Source organism: Alligator sinensis, unplaced genomic scaffold (genome assembly GCF_000455745.1).
Source record: "Alligator sinensis unplaced genomic scaffold, ASM45574v1 scaffold531_1, whole genome shotgun sequence".
In the NCBI taxonomy this organism is placed as follows: Eukaryota; Metazoa; Chordata; order Crocodylia; family Alligatoridae; genus Alligator; species Alligator sinensis.
In genome coordinates this window covers 1-20,121 of record NW_005842173.1, presented here as the reverse complement: position 1 = coordinate 20,121, position 20,121 = coordinate 1, and the positions used below count along the sequence as shown (strand labels likewise).

At 45.0% G+C, this 20,121-nt stretch overlaps 1 protein-coding gene across 1 annotated transcript in view; it reads right to left on the bottom strand.

The window, feature by feature from the left end:
- LOC102377185 (obscurin-like) overlaps positions 1-18,173 on the bottom strand; it is a 42,706-nt gene extending 24,533 nt beyond the window's left edge. The window contains exons 1-15 of the mRNA XM_025206816.1: positions 17,886-18,173; positions 15,229-15,361; positions 14,368-14,501; positions 13,933-14,045; positions 12,957-13,125; positions 12,122-12,203; positions 10,734-10,934; positions 9,727-9,787; positions 6,826-6,903; positions 6,528-6,700; positions 4,775-4,801; positions 4,027-4,179; positions 3,056-3,101; positions 2,282-2,359; positions 4-1,472 (exon numbers count right to left, since the gene is read on the bottom strand). Coding sequence (XP_025062601.1) covers positions 4-1,472; positions 2,282-2,359; positions 3,056-3,101; positions 4,027-4,179; positions 4,775-4,801; positions 6,528-6,700; positions 6,826-6,903; positions 9,727-9,787; positions 10,734-10,934; positions 12,122-12,203; positions 12,957-13,125; positions 13,933-14,034 — 2,639 coding nt within the window. The 5' untranslated portion in view covers positions 14,035-14,045; positions 14,368-14,501; positions 15,229-15,361; positions 17,886-18,173. The remainder of the gene's footprint in view (positions 1-3; positions 1,473-2,281; positions 2,360-3,055; positions 3,102-4,026; positions 4,180-4,774; positions 4,802-6,527; positions 6,701-6,825; positions 6,904-9,726; positions 9,788-10,733; positions 10,935-12,121; positions 12,204-12,956; positions 13,126-13,932; positions 14,046-14,367; positions 14,502-15,228; positions 15,362-17,885) is intronic.
- Between the last annotated feature and the right edge of the window lie 1,948 nt (positions 18,174-20,121).

Here is a 20,121-nt window from a genome sequence, read left to right as displayed (position 1 = left end):
TCCCCTCTTCCCCTCTCGTGGGCTGATGTAGGGGCCGCCTCTGATTGAGGAACAATCAAAATGGGGCCTTCACCTCCCACAACAGTGGACTCTAGACCACCGGGAGTGGAAGGTTTAAACTGCGCACTTGCAGGCTTATAGGCCAACGATGAGGTTACATCCAATTGCTGAGCTATTAAAATCAGGCTTTTGCCTTCCAGATCAGCAGAAGCCTCATGACTATAAGCAGAAGGTTGTGGCTTTGGGTGCTCCTCTGTTTCACCCTTGTGAGCTGAGACTAAATCTCTCTCTGATGGTTGAGCAGGTAGAGTTGAACGTCGGACCTCTTCACGTGGTGCGGAAGAACCAGGCTCTTCTTCTAAACGATCCTTTCTAGCCTTGCTAGTGTCCTCCTCCCTGGAAAGCTCTTCTGCATGCACCTCGCTGCTGTCAGCAGAAGTGTCCTGCTCATGAGCCGGTCTTGGACCACCCTCCTGTGCAGCCTGATCTCCCTCTTCTTCCTTAATGCTGTCTTCCTTGGATAGCCTGAAGGCTCTCAATCTGTAATCGTCCAGGGAACGGCTTCTTCTGGAAACACTGAAGGTGGGGCGGGGTGGTTTCCTTGCAGTATCGAAGGAAGCTGATTTGGTCAGACCTTCTCTGTGCTTCCCATAGTCTTCATCGCCCGATAGCCTCTCTTCTTCTTCCAGTTCAAAGTGTTCTAGGAGGGGTTCACGAAGGCCGCTGAGAGGTACTTTTGAATACCCTGCTTTCCTGTAGGTCCGTCTTGCTCTCTCCAGATGCTTTCTGAGGTCGCTTCCCGGTGAGATAGACCCCTTGACCGGTAGCTCAGACGCTTGGCTGTAGAACGTGCTTTTAATTATGCTCTGTCTCGGGACGCACAAAGTGGGTTTTCCTCCTCCATCACCACCTTTGTCAAGTTGCTCTTTTTCAGGTAATGTTGCATCTGCCTTTTCTTTTTGTGAGGCTAAGTCAGCTCCCTCGATGACGGTTTCTGCCTTCACCAGCAAAGGCTTTTCTGCAACTTGCTCTTGAGACTGGTCTGCTTGTTCATCTTTGACTTCAGGACAAATCTCTTCTCCCTTCTGAGCTGAGGCATCTAGTATTACTTCTCTGCTTTCCGTAGGTGACTTATCATCCAGTTCATTCTTCATTAAGGCGTATTTCCGTCTCATGGGTTTTACTGGAGGCGCTAAGGCCTTGGCTTGTTTCTCTTGAGGTGCCTTCGTGGGAGGTTCTTTATAACTCGGTACATCAAACACAGACAAGTGCAATTCTGGGGTAGAGCCAAAGTGCCTTCTCTTGGCGAAGGATGAGTTCTCATTGTCTGACGAGGAACCGCTAGTACTGGTGGAGCTGCTCTCTTCTACGAGGTGTCGGGAGATGCCAAGAGAGGTGTTTTCATGGGTCCTCTTTAGGATTTCTGGGATGGATCTCATTACCAGTACAGATTTATAGCACATGAGGGAGCGCTGAATAAGGAAAAAAAATGCATGGTATTTTTTACTACATGGGAACATAGTGATGAGCATGGTATAAATACACACACACACACACACACACATTTTATATCTGCTGGAAAGCAACACACAGCAGAATTGCATAGCATATGCTCGCTATGCATTTCAGTAGAGTTGATTTAGGTCTCATCAGTTCATTCTGGACCCGATTATCTTCAAATTTACAACAAATGAAACCATACTGAGTGCAGTGAAGGGCTTCCTAATTGACTCAGCTGTGAGGAGAATTCAGAAGTCACCGGCACTCTCAGATTCAAGCATCTTTACTAAATGTCCCAAATAGCGGTCCCCTCTTGCAATGCCAGAAGCTGTAGCATAGAAGGTGAGATGGGCCACCCGCTTGTTCTGAGCCTGGACACTTTATGTGCTTATTAGTTTTATATGCTGCCCTATCCAGAAAAGGCTCAGGGCAGTTTAGAGTAAAACCCATAGGGTATGAAACAAAAGCAGGCTCCCCAAAGGACACTTCAACACCTTCAAAAACTGTCCCGCTCCACTCACTCCCACTTCTCTGCCTCTCATACAGAGGACCATCGTGCCACCTATTTCAATCTTGTGCCCAACCCTTCCTAAACCTCTGTTCATCTAATGTTGACTGGTTTCTACACCTACCAAATGCTTTTCCTATATGAATTATTCCCTGCTCACAGCCATGCCATGCAGGTTTCCATCACACGCTCTGCCCTGCTCTGGCAGTCTTGACACAAACTTTAAAAAATATAGCTAGGCGGAAAGAGTAAAACAGAGCAATGCCTGCTGACCTGCCACTTGCTTCGAGCCACAATGAATTTGAGCTGCTTTGTATCAATAAAGTGAGCTTCTTCAAATGGGAGATTATGCTGAAAAGAAAAAAAATATATATTCCTTACCAAATCCTAACATAGGAGGAGGAGTTGGTTAGAGATTTCCCACCCCAAGGGATAGGGCATTCTCCAATTCAAGGACGTGCTCAGCTGCAATGGGCCAAATTCGACCCTAATTTTTACTCAGTCTCCCATCAAATTTCCCATTGATCTGATTCTTTCCCCTATGTGACTGTTTTCCTTTATGAGTGGTCCCAGTTGTCCGAAGATGAACTTTCATTTCTACAAAGCCCCAGCCAAAAGGACCTAGCCTCCTTTTAAGGCAGATGTGTCAGGTCTATTCATGTTAATGAAAGGTCTTGGCAAGTTTGGAAAAGAAAAGATACCATGGTGCATGTTTATGGACGAGGCCCAAACACTCTTGGGTATGAAGTATCATAGATTCATAGATGTTAGATGTTCTTGTATCCTCAAGATGTGAGGTAAAGGAGCCAGCTGACTAAGTAGGAGGGACTTTCTTATTATGAGGGTGGTAAAGCATAGGAATAGGTTAGCTAGAAATTTGGGGATCTCCGTTTTTGGAAGTTTTCAAGAGCAGGTTAGACACTTGGTGGAGTGCTTTAGCCAGGGATGATCCTGCCTTGAGCAGGGGCTGGACTAGATGACCTGGTGAGGTCCCTTCCAGCCCTGCTTTCCTGTGGAGGAAACGGCTGCTGAGCAGAGCAAACTCACTGTGAACCAGCTGTGGGAGAGACACTCCAAAGCACTCGGTCTGGCCCTGAAAATGGACAAGGATAACTAAAGTTACCAATAAGTCACTTTATATACCATCAGCAAGACTCTACTGCGTGCATTTGCCTGGGGCATTCACACAGATAGAAAGTGGTCATTACCAACCAGCTGCTGTTTGGTCCAGTTAAGCTGAGCCGTTAAGACAGAAGTATCTTTTAAATCCAAGCTTCCTGCGAAACAGGTCTTTTCTTTTAGTCTATGGTATGTTAACCCCTTATGCCAGGGCTGTGGGACCACAGTCCTGTATGGGCCTAAAGGATGGCCCTCCTACTGGAGAAAGTCATCTTTCAGCTGCCTTCACTGGAGGTGAAGGTGGAAGTTCTCTGAAATACAGTGTTTGCCAAAAAGAAATGACTAATGCATCTAGGAAGGGAGACTGACTTACTGGAAGTGAAGGGCACCCTCAAACGGTGACTCTGACTTACGTCATCTGCATGACTAGCTCGTAGGGTGACTAAAGACTAAAGAGCTGAGGAACTGAGCAGGCTGAGATGGGAAGTGAATCAACATAGTATGTACATCACACTCTTGACTTTGTATTATCTTTGTGCCATATGTGGTGCAGCCTAATTCATGCATTGACTGTACTGTTGCATTTAGGCTCTTATATGACCCTCCTCAGCGCAGCAGGTTTGGATGTCCAAGTAAGACCATCAGTGGTCCCTTTGGTTGCTGGAGTCTATGCATTCTTGTCTTTCAGTCAAACTCTGGGGTTTTCTGGGTGTTATATATAATGATGGATTCAAACCAGGGTGTCTTTAAAGGTGAAAGCCTGAGACAATAACTGGCCGCCTGATCTGAATGGTTTCTTATCAGTGGGGATGTAGGTCTGACTAGCTGAGCACTGCCACTGGCTCCAGGCACATAGCTGGGGCAATATTATTCAGGAAAAACAGTAGAAATGCACTCACTCCGGAGATTGTCGTTGGATCCGTTTGACAAAATCCTTTGCTTCTTCACTTAGGTGGAGAAAATCGGGGATATTCCATGAAATTGTCCCATTCTGGATATTTAGAAGGGTGGCTTGGTCGTTTTCACCAGCAAAAGGAGATTTGCAGGTTAAGCTTATCATTTCAACAGAATAAGAACAATATAAAAGATGTGATTTTTTTTCAGCATTTTATTGTTACCCAAGCCCCCAAACCTAAATGCGTGATTAAAGCTTTCAAAATGTGTGGTTGGCTTGGACCAACGGACTGATGCTTCAATGAGTCATGCTTGCACTTTTAGACTGCAAGCCATTTGGACTGTCATTTAGGCCCATTTTACAAATGGGGGATGAAGGGCTTGATTTTCAAACTTGCAGTTCATATTTCAACAAAGGAACATGGACGCATACTTTGGTATCTGTGAAGACTAAAATAAGTGGTGAAAAGATGACACCTGTGAAATGCATAACCCAAAGCTATAATGTGACTATAATATCTATAGACTATAATATTTATAGAAAGGGGTAGGTTTTGGGGGTAGGGACTCGAGTACATAGTCTGTAATGTATACATTAAACATGTTAGTAAATAGTAATAATTGCCACCAACATGTGAGGGTCCAGGGCATCACTCCTCATTCATTCAAAACTGCCGTTTAAAGCCTTGGGAAAACTTTTGTGAGGCAGGATTAAGGATTTGTGAAGACAGCCTGTAAATTATAGCTACTTACCTTAAATAGGTGATGACTCCAAGAGCCCTGGTGAGACAAAAAACACACTTGTGTTAAGCAGTTATTCTTGTTCCTGCCCCAACCTTGATATACCCTAGCCAGTTGACAGTAATCCACACAACTGTATAGTAGGATCTCCTATCAGGCCTGGTTACACGTTGCACTTTGAGCTGCTCAAATGTTGATCAGTGTTAGTGCTAGCTCGAGTCTGAAGCAGTCACACCTTATGGCTAAAAACCTTCCCTGACTGTCCCCCACCTCCATGGCTGTGACTTGCCACTAGAGGCCTGGTGAGCAGGGGCAGGACGAGGAGCTGTAGGGGAGTTGCTGCAAGGAGCTGGTGAGCCAGGACAGGCTTCTCGCTCTGCTTTAGGTGCAGGGTGAGAGAGATGTGTTGGCGGTGGGGTGGGTGGAGGGGAGCAGGAACATGAAACTGGGAGGCGGAGAGTTAATGGGATAGGGGCAGATAATGAAATGGAAGTGGAAAGGAAATGGGGTGGGGGAAGGGTGGTGAAATGAAAGAAGTCAGCCAGTGGAGGATAAAATAAAAATAAGTAAAAAAAAAAAAAAGAATTTAAAAGAAATAAAAAGGAAGTAAATGAAAGGAAGTCTCATGTTTTCATAAATTGGGATTTGGGATTGGGGTGTGGGAGGTGCTGGTCATGCTTCCTAGGGTGGATGGGAGCAGGGAGCAGTGGGGGAAGGTGCTTCTGGGCGAAGCTACTGCCCCCGTCCTGGGAAGGAAGGCCCAGCTCATGGGGATCCAATCCAGCCCCCTACCTTGTTTGCTCCCCACCCACATAGACCCCACTTCTGGACCCATCAATGCCCTGTACCCTGGCTAGCTGGCATGTTCTCTGCCGGCCATTTACCCCTGGGGGTGGGAAGGTCACAGCTCTGGGGGGCAGAGGGAGAATTGCCTTGGTGCAAAAACCATCCCTACTTGGTGCCAAAATCACTCTACTGGGCAGTAGAGTTCAGGGGGTAGAAAGTTTGTCCAGACAGAACAGGAGGGTGGAAGAGGAGACACTGCATCCTAGGATGCTGGAGGACTGCAATTTGGGCAGCTCCTCTGTGTGGAGCGGCCACATATTAATGGAACATGAGCCGGGTAACATGGATCACAGATAAACCTGCCCTGGAACGGCATAACTTTAAGCTGCCTAAAGGTTATTTAAAACTAATTTCAGGTGCTAATGTGTGGACAAGTCAGGGGTTAAGAGTTTCTAGGAGCTGCCTAAAATTAATGTGTAAAAAGGACCTTGGTTTCTTGAAAGGAAAATCCAATTGTTCTATTGCTTTAGTCCCAGGCTATTCTGGGATTTTTTGCTTTGATATTCTAATCTAGGACAATTTTTTGCACCATTTAAAGAATATAAAAGAAAATGGGCGGAGGGATCTTTTTTCCCCTTTCTTAATATTTATAAAGGAGGAAGGCCTGAAATGCACTTTGTGACCTAGTCTCAGTCTTAAGGCACATTACAATGTAGGTGCATTTTTCAGGAACTTGAGCAGGGTTGAATAGGATCGCCCTGAGGCACATAAATTCATTTAGACACGTGATAGGTAGAACAGGATCTGGCCTTTGGGCTAGATAAGGCCCTTCCGGTGCAAAAATATACAGAAAGTTACAGTGCACACACCATGGACTGTATATACATGCCACTTTGCAAAATCCTAATGAATCAATCAGTTTATCCTGAATCCCCAAAGTTTGGTGCTAGAGCTCTTGCAAAAAAGGGAAGAACTTTACCAGATATCTGTTGCTTTTGACACCGGTGACTGAGAGAGAATTTCTGGGGCGACAAACTCCGGGGACCCATATTTGCTGAACTGAGGCTCAGCCGGATTTATCACTTGAGCAAATCCAAAGTCACAGATCTTAATGTCATCTCTTTCGGGATAAACCATCAGGATATTTGCAGGCTAACGAGTCAGAAAAGGTGGAGAACATTTGCTTGTAAAGGGCTATGTTTGTAGATATAAAGTAAATATATGTGAATAAAGAACGTCAATAATTAATATAAAATAGGTTCTCCTTGGCATATTACCTTAATGTCCAAGTGAAGGATATTGTTGTCGTGGAGATACTGGATTCCTTCCAAAAGTTGCTTGATATACAATTTAACCTAAAAATTAAAAATGTATTTGAGTGATATAAGGGGTCTACTTAAAAAGCGAATTCTGCCATCAGGGGATCATCAGTTCCAGTTACATTCTCTATAGGCAAAAGGAGGCATAAGGCAAGCACTGGTACTACCTCAAGAATCAGAATAAACTTTTGAAGGGAGCCCATTGTGAGCAAAAGGAGAGAGCGAACTGTATGTTAGAATACCAAATCTAAACACATCTACTAAATAGCTTCTTCCACATTGGAGCTTGTTTCATATATTTAGGAGTTATGGCTTTAGAAAACCATGTTTAGACCAGGGACAGATCCTAATATGAGTAAAATTTCACTTTGGAGGAGGATTTCAGTTTAGAAAACCAGTTTTCAGTTTTATTTGATGTTTTCCCCAAGAGAATAAATATAGGTAATGTAAGGCAAGAAATTTGGGCTCTAAAACAGAAGTTTTGAGGCCTCTTCTTCCATGAGTGATAAGGGGCTGGAAAAAACTAATAGGGCACTATCTCTGTTCACAGGCAGGGTGAGGAGCAGGGGCCATGCTGGGGGGAGTTGGTGGGCCTACAGCCACCCCAAAATTTACCTTAGCCCCCCCATAGCCATACTTCCCAGCACCACCCCTCCCCCCTGAGCTGCCACCACCCGCCCCACGCAGTTGAGCCCACCCCAGTCCTGCCCACAGTTTTTTGAGAAAAAACTCTTATTGGAATGCAAAAAGTTGAGGGTTCATCTTTGCAAATCATAGACAATGAGGGCTGGAAGGGAGCTCAGGAGATCACATCTAGTCCAACCCCTGCTCAAAGCAGGACCAGCCCCAACTACATCATCCCAGCTACGGCTTTGTCTAGCCGGGATTAAACACCTCCAAGGATGGCGAGTCCACCACCTCTCTGGGTAACCACCCAGAGCTTCACCACCCTCCTAGTGAGAAATATTTTCCTAATATTCAACCTCAACTTCCCTTGCTGCAACTTGAGCCCATTGCTCCTTGTCCTGTCATCTGCCCCCACTGAGAACAGCCCAGCTCCATCCTCTTTGCAACCCCCTGCAGGGAGGTGAAGGCTGCTATTCAATCCCCCTCGGTCTTCTCTTCTGCAGACTGAATAAGCCCAGTTCCCTCAGCCTCTCCTCATAAATCATGTGCCCCAGCTCCCAAACCTTTTCCATTGCTCTTTGCTAGACTCTCTCCAACTAGTCCACACCCTTTCTATAGCAGGGGGCCCAAAACTGCACACAGTACGTCAGATGTGGTCTCGTCAGTGCAGAATAGGGGAAGAATCACTTCCCTTGACCTACTGGCAACGCTCCTACCAATGCAGCCCAGGATGCCGTTAGCCTTCTTGGGAGCAAGGGCACACTGCTGACTCATATCCATCTTATTGTCCACTGTAACCCCCAGGTCTTTTTCTTCAGAGCTGCTGCTTAGCCAGACAGTCCCCAGGCCGTAGCGTTGCAGGGTGTTTGACTAGATGGCCTCTTGACAAATGACCTCCCTTCCAATCCTAATTTTCTATGATTCTAGAAAGCTTGTTCTGTTCTAATTCAGAGCTATTTCCTGTATTTTAAGGTACTGTACCTAGACTCTACATTCTGTAGAAGAGAAAGAAATTTATACCTGGTCCTTTTTTTTGGATCTCAAGTGTATTTTAACAGACTATTCCTGTCTTTATAGCAGCAGGGCATTGAGAATGCTCTTGTCCCCGTGCTCTACTTGGGCGAGGGTGTTCTTGGGATTAAGGGATATTTTTGATGTTTCAGACATTATTGGCTCATCTACACATCTCCCTACGTTGTTACTGCACCATGCTTTAGTACTTCTTTTTGGAAGTACTAATGCATGGCACAATAACAGACCATACTGCGTCGTATGTGCAGCACACAGAGATTTTTAGCCACTGTTTTGCCATAGTGAGCACACTGCTATAGTGAAGTAGCTGTTGGTGATGTGTAGACATGCGCGGTTGCTACATCACCATAGTGCAGTGACGCAATGCACTGCTACGGCGATGTCACGTGACATGTAGATGCGTGCAAAGCCTAGTTGTTGCGCAGGAGGGTTTGTTTCTGAAGTATATAGGAGCAGGTTAGACCAGTGATTCTCAACCAGATGTCACACAATCCTTTTAAGGGTGCGGCAGGGTGCTGTGCAACAGTAGGTTTGTAAACAACCTCCAGAATAATTCAAAAGATAAATCCAGAGATTTCAAAGAGGAATCCATAGTGGCAAAAACATTGTGCGCGCACACACATCTAAGTCGACTTAAAATAAGGTGACTTAACTTAGTCAACTTAAGTTGAGCCACATCAGTGCATATGCACGTACAGGTCCTTGACATGGTGGCAGCCATCTTGTGATACACAGCAGTATTAACTAATGCAGCTCAAGATAATACACCTCAGAGGTGTATTATCTTGCACTGCATTTAAGTCCATTCTGCTCCACATACGTGTGTATGCTCTGAGAGTTAAACTGACTTGAAAAAGTTAGGCTGACTTAACTGTCAGAAAATTAGTACGTGTATATGCACCCATTCTGCCCTGTTGTGGGCTTTCTGAGTTCTTTGCAACAGAAGATTTGCTCTACTGGTTTTCTGTAGTCAAGAAATACATAAAAGGTAAGGGCTGGCATTTTACAAGGTGGGTCTTGAACTTAAAAAGTTTGAGAGTCACCGAGTTAGTTAAACATTTGTCTGGGATGGTTCAGACAGAAACGATCTTGCCTCGAGCAGGGGACTGGGCTAGATAACCTCTGGAGGACCCTTCCAGCCCTTCTTTTCTATGATTTTACATTTCTATTTTGGAATTATAAATGAGAGGGACGTGTTACCTCTGCTTCAGTCACAACACTCTTCCTGAATAACCGATCCAGGAGCTCCTCACTGGAGCACCTAAGCAGTGACATCAAGGAAAAAAAGGCTGATGTTTTTCTTGTTATTTCATAACATTGTGCAACCAATCAAATCCTTGGTAAGCAAAACATATAGATCTCACATGGCAGCCTCTCTTTGGCAAGGCTCTGTTCAAAGTTCTCTGTTTTACACAAAGGCCGGGCATCTGATAACTTCCCCCCACCCCTCTTCTCAAATCAGAAGCATCAAGGGCCATTTCCCCTCTCTAAAGTGTCGAGAAACCAAAGTGCTGTAAAACTTTGCTCCTCGGAAATGAGAAGTGGAAATAACAAGACGCCTGTGCTAAAATTCATCCTTTGGTCACCATGCTTGGATACTTCTCACCATTTTTCACTTTCACTTGCCCACTATTCATCCTCTGGGTCAGGGGTTGGGTAACTCATGCCCCATGGGCCACATCCAGCCAACAGAGCCATTGAATCTGGCCTCTGGACGTGGGACTTGGTGGCATTCAGACTTGGTGGGAGCTCTGACCTCACCACCATGGAGAGAAGCACCAAGTATGGGATGTCCTAGCACCCACCTGCCCAACTACTTCTGACCCAAGGTGGGTTATTGCAGCCTGCAGCTGGAAAAGGTTGCTAACCACTGTTATAGACCATAATGGCTTTCCTAAATTTCAGGAAAAAGCTTTGACATTATATAGTCAACCAGAGTTTATTCGTATCAACAACAGGTATTTTTCTGAATTAGCGTTGTTGACAGTCATTGGCTCAATCCATCCATTCATCCATAGTATTTAGACAGTGCTCACTAGTATCTGAATGAGCACTTCACAGTCTTGAACGCACTGATGTTGCACTCCAGTGCAGAGGAAATGTGTTTTTATCTCAGGCTGAAACTAAATGGTTACTTATATTGTTAGGTGGGATCTCCCTAACACTTCCCAGGTTTGGCTGTGACAAAGCAGTGCAGGAAAGGATACAGTTCCAAAATCAGAACTAAGGTTTTCCTCGTTTCAAACTGATCCAGCAGCCGGGTGACTTTGTCGTGAGAAAGCGTGGCCAGGATGTCCCTCTCCTGGTAGGCTCGAGCCTTGGTTTTGCTTCGCAGAGGCATGAACTTTGCTGCACAGGAGACTCTGTTCCCTTTGTGCACAACTCGCTTCACAAAGCTGAAACAGCCCCTGCATGCGAAAAAGAAATATACAGGCCTCCCTCCAAGCCCACCTGCATGGCAGGTGTGCAACGCGTTCGTGTTTCCCCCTGCAATCCCCTCTCTGAAAGCCTTTCCCACCACTGGCAGCTGAAAGGCAGCATTACACCCCGATCTGACTTTACTACCGGTGAAATCATTACTCCCTCTACTGGCTGGCTCTCCATACTGCTAGGTTACTCCTTTAGCTCGAATAATATGGGTCTGTACTGGAGACCACAGGTTAGATCCCTGTGAACAGACTTTGGGCGCTTTGCTTCGGGGGTGGTGGTGGGCACTTTAATTAGAGCCGCTCTAATTAAAGCACTGCAGTGTCTTGTGCATCAGTGTCCCTACATGTCAAAATGGCTTGTGAAAGTGCCCCTGCTGCCACGCTGAAGCACAGGGATGCGAATGCACGAGACGCGGAGGCTGGGTTTGGTGTAGTAAGTACCACGCTCCAGCAGACTTGATTAGTCAAGTCTGCTCCGATGTGCTGTAATTACAGCGTGTCGGAGCAGCCCCGCAGCATGCCTACAGGCACTCTTTGTGTCTATATGTACATAGCCACTGATTCATCACGCGCAGAAGAGTAAGGGAACGTTAGTCTGATTACAGAAATGTAGAGCACAATATGGCCTGCACAGCTAGTTTCTCTCAGTTGCAATACTCAGACAGGTGCGATGTGGCCCTTACTGTCTGTGCTCTGAGGGCATGCCTAAATCCGGTTCTTTGTGCTCCCAGGGAAACCTGCTTTTGAACACACACTGTTTCCTGCTTGCTAGACTCCAAGCTTGCAAGTGCAAGGGAAGCAGTTGCAACTGTGCCAGGCAGTGATTTCAAGAGAGGTGGCAGGGGCAATGCAGAGTGGCTTTGCACACTTGTTCCTTGGTCTGACACCTGTGAGCAGGAGTAGGTGTGCAGAGACTGATCAAGAGCATCCCTAGCCAGGGATGTGGAGTAGATATAACTGCAGTTGCCCCCTAGACACCCTCCTGCTTGCAAAACACAGGATTTGCCTTCTTCTGTTCCATGCACTAGCTGGAAATCAGGGAAAGACATGCTTTTCCTTGAAGTTTCTGCTCACCCTGTCACTATCGTGGTACTGTAGTTCTCTACACATCAAGAACAACCAGACAGGCACCTGCACGTTTCTCTACAGGGAAAAATCACATTTACCTTCCTATCTCCTGCTTAACCTCATAGAAGGAATGGAGTTTTCTCCGGGTGCTCTTCTTCTTTTCCACTTCATCTTTCTTGACTTTGGGAACAAAAGAGAAAATCAGGAGTTTTAATAGCAGGGCCACAAAACCATGGCAATGAGATGCAAAGCTGTCACAACGATGTTCTGGGAGGGGAAATCAGGACAATTCCCTTTACTAGCACCTGCTTCAAATTAGTCAAGGAGGGCTGATGATGGTGGACACCAGGTACCCTTGAGAAGTACATCTTCCAATGATATAACTTGCCATAGTTAGACTAATGTACCTGGATCAAGTTTACAACCCGCTGAGGATTTATCCCTGAGTTCTTAATGGCATCCTCTCTACCAGTGCTGTAATTTGCCTGTTGTCATCATTAGCTCAAAATAAAGTATTAAGCAATCTCCTTATGCCTCTAACTACTACTGGTTTGTGCTTCCCTACAAAAATCATCTGCCCACTGATTTCCCATGGCACTTCCTTCCTGAGCATTTCAGCAAACCCTACACATTGCACTGGATTCTTAAACAAATGCCATTTTCAATGTGGTGGCTGATTCCTGCAGTAGAAGAAAGTACCTGGTAGTTTAGAAACTGCTCATTTCTATACAAGTACCACCAGAGGAAAATAAGAGGTCACTACATAGGGCTCTTGAGAGCACCTTCTCTGACTTCTGAGCCAACAGTGCTGACAATATGCGTGCACATCTCCAGAAGCCAAAAAAAAGTATAGCATTGCTGCCGTAAGGGAAAGACATGCAACAAATGCAGTGGCCAAAGGGTCAACCCAGCAAAACCAAGGCGTTAAGTTACCCTCATGCACAATGAGCTCTGCTTTGCACAAGACCTCCCCGCCTGCATTTTTGGCAATGCAGGTATAGACACCATGATCTTCAAGGGCAGCACTGTCTAGGATCAAGGAATAGGTTGTGCCTTCCTTCACTTGATGGATCCTGCTGCTGTCTGTCAACAAGGAATTGTCCTGGAAAAATGAGACAATCCTTTGGCATGGCAATCCAAGACAGAAATAAGTACTGCTACAGCATGAGGCTTTAGCTTTAACAATATATTGGCTAAGTTTCCCAGTACAAAATGCCTTTCACTCAGGTCTGGGAAAGAAGCAGATACAGTCTTAGCTAAACACCACTAAAACAGTTAAAATCTGCTTCTTTTGCAGACCTAGGAAGGGCATGTTCTGCCTAAATGTTTTCCTACCATCTCTCCCAACTATACAGCTGGTCCATAAAAGACATCACTTCTCCCCTCAAATCTTGCTTCTTACATATTCATGAGACTGAATCTTGAAATGAAATTAAAATCTCGCTTCTCACATATTCATGAGAATCCTATCGCATTGCATTGTTAATGCTAATAGCACTTATAAATCAATCCTCTACCTGACAGGACATAGGAAGAAACCTCCCATTGTCTATGGACCAGGCATCCTATATTTGTCTAACGCAGGCACTTTCCTCCGAAGCAACTGGCACTAACCCTTGCTGGAGACAGGATACTGGACCAGGTGTACTAGATACTGCCCAGCTGGGTTAGCCCCATAGTCCTACATTTTCTCCAGTTCGTTCTGCTCTTTAATTGACATTGTCAGAGGTTTTAACAGAACTTCTTCGCTTCGCCCACAAATGAGCTTCAGCCAGAAGTACAAGAAGCCATTTGATCTTGTTATATCCCGCCATAGTCCCCACCCGTGACTGATGTTTTCTAGCTTCTAGGATATTTGTTGCTCTCCTTGGATGCTGCATGTCCAGTGTTGGGAGCATCTTGCACCTACCTTGTACCATGAAACAGTCGGCTGGGGTTTTCCTTCAATAACTGCCTGGAACTTGGCCAGGTCCCCATCCCAAACCTGCACATCTTCTATGGTCACTTGCATATACGGTGGGCCTGGGGAGACAGAAGACACCACTGCAATGAGAGGACAACTGTGTCATCATGAATGTGTCATGGATACACGGATGGGAGCTATGGTTCCATTTTTCAGGTTGCTGGAAAGAAAATTCCAGTACTGCCACGATGTCCAAAAATGGTAAGCCAAAAATTGTCAGATTGGCTTAACAAATCAAGACATTTAAAAAAAAGATTGTGTCTGGGGGGGTTTTCATGGGCTTTTGACATTCAGGCCTTTCTGCCTGCAAGCATGGCACCTAGCCAGCCAAGGAGACAACCACAGAGGCGGAGAGAAAGACGAGGCAATGCAGTTTCTTACTTGTTGCAGCCTTCTCCTCGGTCTTGTACACGCACGTTCTTTCCGTGGTCTCAATATAAATTTCACTCTGGACATCCCAGAGCACATCTGCCCCTTCTCTCCTATACGAGTCTGCTCCATCCCTGGCCGGTGTCCTTTTTTGGGTAGACCAAGAGATATAGTCAAGTAGGAGCTATTTTATAACAGTAAGTACTTGAACACCGCCTTCTCCCATACTTGCTGCTCATTATCTCTCACAGTGAATACATCATTGCTCATTTTGTCTAGTTATAAAGCATCCTCATACACTGCAATCAAGGGCCAGGTGCTATTCAGGAACATTTTAGGAACATTTAGGACCAAATCAGGAACATTTTAGGATTTAAATAATGAAAAAAACCTGGGTTTTTTTGTCCCTGATAGGACGCTGGCCAGCTATAATGTAGATGTGCTTTTGAAACTCTGATCTACTCGGTTCTTCCTACAATATGCCAGTGACTGTAAATATGAATGCAATGAATTATTATGATGCACTTTCAACCGTAGAGCTAATACAGACCCTTAGGATTACATCTGTTCTTCTGGGCATTTAAGCAGACAGAGAAATCAAGGCTTGCTTAAGTTTGATGCCATTTTCATTTGGATTACTTGCATTTGACTAATGACTTACTCTCACCGTGCTGTATCTCTTCAGCCTCTTCCGCCTGCATGAGATAAGCAAGCATAATGTGCTAGGGCTAATGTTGCCCCGCTAAAGTTGATTCAAGTTACCAGCTGCTTATATTAGAGAGAAAGATTGCAAGGCAGCTTTTTTTCCATGGCAAAGACTGGTACCGTCCAAATTCCATTCAACGCACCTAGTACCATGACACTTGCAGTTACCTGGTAATGGGAACAGTGCGCTCCTGACTGCCTGCGGCTCCAGCGGTTGTCTCTCGTTGGGGAGCAGTGGGACTAGGCTTTGGTTCACTTGGTTTCTCATCTGGAATCGTCCCAGTGCCGTCCTGCTGTTCAACTGGCAGTGGAAACAGGACCTGTGAGACTAGTTGCATAGCACAGCAAGACTGAAAACAAGAGGGCAGCTCTGGGGTCGGTTTCTGCTGAGTTCTACCTGAACAACCCCTCTGATCTCGATGGGGTTGAGCCATCCTAGCCAAGAGGGGAATTTGAGCCTTTTCAGAAGAACACATTCAACAAAGGGACTTGAATTAAAACACAAGGATCAATGTTAGAACACTGCAGACTGTACAAAAGGGTTCATTTGATGAGGAAATACCCAGACATGAATAGGAATGACACAAACAACATTTAAAAAGGAATCAAAAAAAAAAAAAAAAGGCCAGGAAGCATGAAGCGGACAAGTTAAAACAATATCTTGCAAGACAGGGTTAGACCTCCAGGTTGTAGATTTAGTGAAATGGCAACTTTTTGGCTCCAATGATAAATTTCAGTGCGTTGATTCCTAAGGCACACCGAATTATTGGACCAGTTCTCAACTCCCATCGCTGCAAGTCAGAGGTAGGTTCAAAGAAGTCAGTAGGGCTCTAGGCTGATGTAAAACCAGGGTGAGTGAGATCAAAATCAGGTCCCATTAGGTGATGTTACTGAAAAAATGATCTAGACCAATAGCGCACCTTTATAGTGGTGTAATTCCTTGACTATAGTGGAAGTTCAGTAAACTTTGCTGTGGGTGGGAATGGAAGCTGGTCCAGCATTTTGGTCAAAAAGTGTTATGAAATGAAAGTGAGTGTGAGTGAGTGAGTGAGTGAGTGTGTGTGTGTGCATTATACACTTCTAGGCTCAAAAACAGGCTTGATGGTACTATTCCAACAAGAGCCATGTGATAAATACCGTCACAATTATCTCTTAGGTTGTCATCTTCCAAATAAGAAAGGAGCAAAACAATGGAAACAATGCGTCCAACTCTTTTTTGAGAGCAGGGGTGCTCTTTTTCGGAAAGCTGTTTTTGATGGCATGGATGATCAACTTATGGCACATGTGTCACCAGTGGCATGGGCAGCCTGTGTGTGAACACAGCAGATCAGGAAGGGGACAGACAGCACAGCAGCAGATAGGGCAGGAAGCAGAAAGCAGAGCAGCAGGGTGGGCTGAGAGCACAATGCAGGGAGCAGAGGGCAGTAGATTGGGCAGAGGAAATCGCAGGGTACAGGGTACACGTACACGTCTGCCAAAAGAGTTAGGTGCCACCGTTTGATAGCATGGGTAGGGGATCCTTAGTCACGGTTTCTGGTACAAAGACACATGACCCCCCCGGCATACTAAGAGCTAATGGGGCAGCTTTACCAGACTATAAAAGACAATCTAATAAAAGACCAGGGCCTCACAGAAGAGCTGGAGATTCACTCAATATATTCTTATCGCCACTGCGTTGAAATATTTGCCTTCTTGTTCTTACTTGAACCTAAGTAATCAAAGGGACACTTGTCAAGCTAACAAACCCCTGTTTGTTAAGAACACCTGCTCAGGCGAAGAGTGCCTTAAATCATTCAGATAGAAACAATTTCAGAAACATCTAATTTAAGTTTTCATCTATTTTTTTAAGCAACTGGCTTTCTTGTTTTCCTTTAGGTACCCCTGAGCAACTAAGCGACTCTGTTTCTCTTGCTGTATATCGATAGGTACCCTTTGGTTCTTGTGCTTTGATAGGATAGCACCGTTTTGGGGTTGCAACACGGCACAGGAAAGTCTTACAAACTCAAGCATTTCATGTAATTTGTTTTGTTTGTTTTTCTAATGACCTGAAATGTTTGCATTCTCGTTAACGAGCTGATGGCTACTGGACAGTGTCCCTTTAAGATCACTTTGGACTAAGGACAGTGAGTACGACTAGACACGAAACAAGGACAGGCTAGACCAAACAGCTCTCCTGGTGGTAAACGAAGGTACAAAATGGAAAGGCTGTAATATCGACCAACCTTTCCATAGTTTTTTAAACAACACAGAGTAACACAAACGTGAAAGCTCCTGTGCTTTCTGCAAGATGTATATCAGCTCTAGGTATGCAGGGCATTCTTTTTACTAATAAAAAAAAAATGCCCAAGATTGTATTATGTCAATCAAATGCAAGTGAACCCATCATGCCTACATAGCCTAGCTGGTCTGTGGCACCAAAGCAAGGGGTGTCAAGTAGAGAGGCTTAAATCACTGTTTTATGTATGACTCATAGTAAAAAACACCAATGACACATCCAGGTCCAATGTACGCTTAAAAGAGCCAAGATGATCCCAAACTAAAGTCTCAGCTAGAGAGCCATCCTTCGTCCCTAAACTTTCGGGGCACTCAAAGTTCAAACCCTGTTTCAGATCCAAATTTTGCAAATGCTTCATTTTTTCAGAACGGTCTGAAACAAAGCCCTCAGTGTGGACTACCCCATGCACTGTGGTGTTGAAATCGTGCATCTTTCTCTCGTTAGAACACAAAGAAACACCGAGCTGAGAAGAGCTTCATTTTTGTTATGTGCAACATTTTTGTCTCTCTTGATATCCAGGGGAAATTTTCTAACCTCACTTCCGACCTACCGTGCCCGCCAGCACGTTGGGTTTGAGTTCCAGCTTCATGAACTATCACCGGAGGCCTAGTTTCTTGATCTGAATGGTCAGAAGGTGCAGCTTCAAGAACACCAAGATGATCAGCCTCTGTTTCTGCACTTGGAGGAAGAGTTGAATGCGGTACCGTGGCACCCACGAGTTTCTTCAGAGCCGTCTTTATCTCCTTATCTGCACGCTCAAGTGAGGCCCGGACCGAATTCTCCAGCTTTGACTGTGGGGAGGCCTCTCCTACAGACAAGAAGAATAGCTTTTCTCTCTTCAGAGCACAAATGAAAAGTCAGTGACAATCCACCCACAGCATCCTCAACAAACACTCGCCATCCATTTACTCCCCCTTGAAGAGGGGGCTGACGCGTGACCATTTATCTCCAGAATGAGACATCCTGTGATCAGCCACTCTGCACAAACTCTCATTCTGCTGTCAGTGGCTTACCATGGTAAATGCATTCATGTCTTCTCACCAGACATGCCCCGTGGTGCTGCTGACACACTGGAAGGGACATGACAAACCTCATAACTCAACTTAAAACATATGGTTGGGTACCTCAGCTCGGTGGTGATCTCCTTTGCTGACATGGTACCTGGCCAAGGATGCTACTATCTGAAGTGAAACATAACCACTTGTTTCTTGCCAAAGGGGAATTGGATGGGGAAGCAGAGTAACAGATGGACTTGTGCAATGAGAAGGACATGGGCTTTTGTCTATGTCAGAGGTCCATCCGATAGAGAGAGGTGGAGGCCTGGGGGGCAGGTGGAGCTGTCCCCTAAACCAACATATTGATCTTTAGATGATATCACATTTCTCTTCACTCTAGTCAGAGGAAAACTGGAAAGAAACTCTGAGATAAGCCATGATAAACAGCTGAGGGTTGTCTTTTTTTTGTTATTAGGTATATTTTGATGGCAGGACACAACAAGAACTGAGCCGTACTAAGGAACGGTGTAATTTAGGACTAATGGGATCCTGTCTGGTGATGGAGGTCTATCAGAAGAAATGTAGAGCCCAAGGTCCCTTTGTTCCTGGAGAGTGGTCTTCTGGAGACCTCCTTGCTGAGTGACCCCAGTGCCCAGAGGATGATATAGTCTCTGCCTCAAGAAGCTCCCAGTCTTGAGAGGACACATAGAAAGCCTCCTGATATCCCCAACATTTTCTCACTCATTCAAGCTGGTCCTCAGACTCAAAGGACCCTTTCTGAGCAGTAGCCAAGCATTGTAGCTCATTCAATATTTCCCTTCACAGTCCCTTGCACAACTGATATCTAGCATGGGCCCAATCTAGGAGGCTTTGTTGGAAGAACAAGCTCTAATTACATTGCCAAGGTATAAGAAAAGGGAAGACCCCTCAGCTATCTGCCACAGGTAGGTAAGAGCCTCACTCAGGACAGGTCTACACAATCCTGGGGTTTGACCCCTATTTGAAAGGATCATTTGGATGCCCCAGGTAGAAATACAACCAACTTACAATTTGTGTTAAAGTTGCCTAACAGCCTCCACAAACCCCATTTTTTCATCCCAAACTTTGCCAGTCTAAATATACTGTTTTAAAATGGATTTTTTTAAAAAAAACTATTTTGTGAGATTTGTATCTAAATATACTGTTTTAAAATGGATTTTTTTTTTAAAAACTATTTTGTGAGATTTGTGCTCTTATAGAGTGACTGATAGGCAAATGAGAGACTAGTTACGATGGAGGGCCCCATTGTAGATTGATCACACTGAATGATCGATGGTACATATGATGGATAGTCTAACCCTAGAGTAATGTGCAATGATTTCTTTCCAGAGCAGGGTGAATAAGAAGAGCAAAAGATCCTTTTTTTTGTGATTTCTTAGTTGGTCCAACAAAAGGTATCATCTCTGAACCAAGAGTCTGGGGCTCTGCATTTCTAAGACGAGCAAGCAGCACTTGTGTACAAAGTAGGAAATGCGATTCCTCCTTTTATGGGACCAACACTTTTTTTAGAAATGGAAATTACTCCTTTGAAATGGGGGAAAATCTAAATGTCTTAGTTGCAAAATGAACTTATTATTAGACCAGCAACAGAACCTGTTTATGATTAACAGACTGAACTAGGCATCCACCACCACAGGAAGAGAAACACCGAGGAAAAGCTATCATCTTGTCTCCTCCTTATTATAGGGGAGCTGAGGTCCTTTCACTGAGGTCCTTTCACTTGGGATAGCTCTGTCAGGCCTTCAGTCAGTG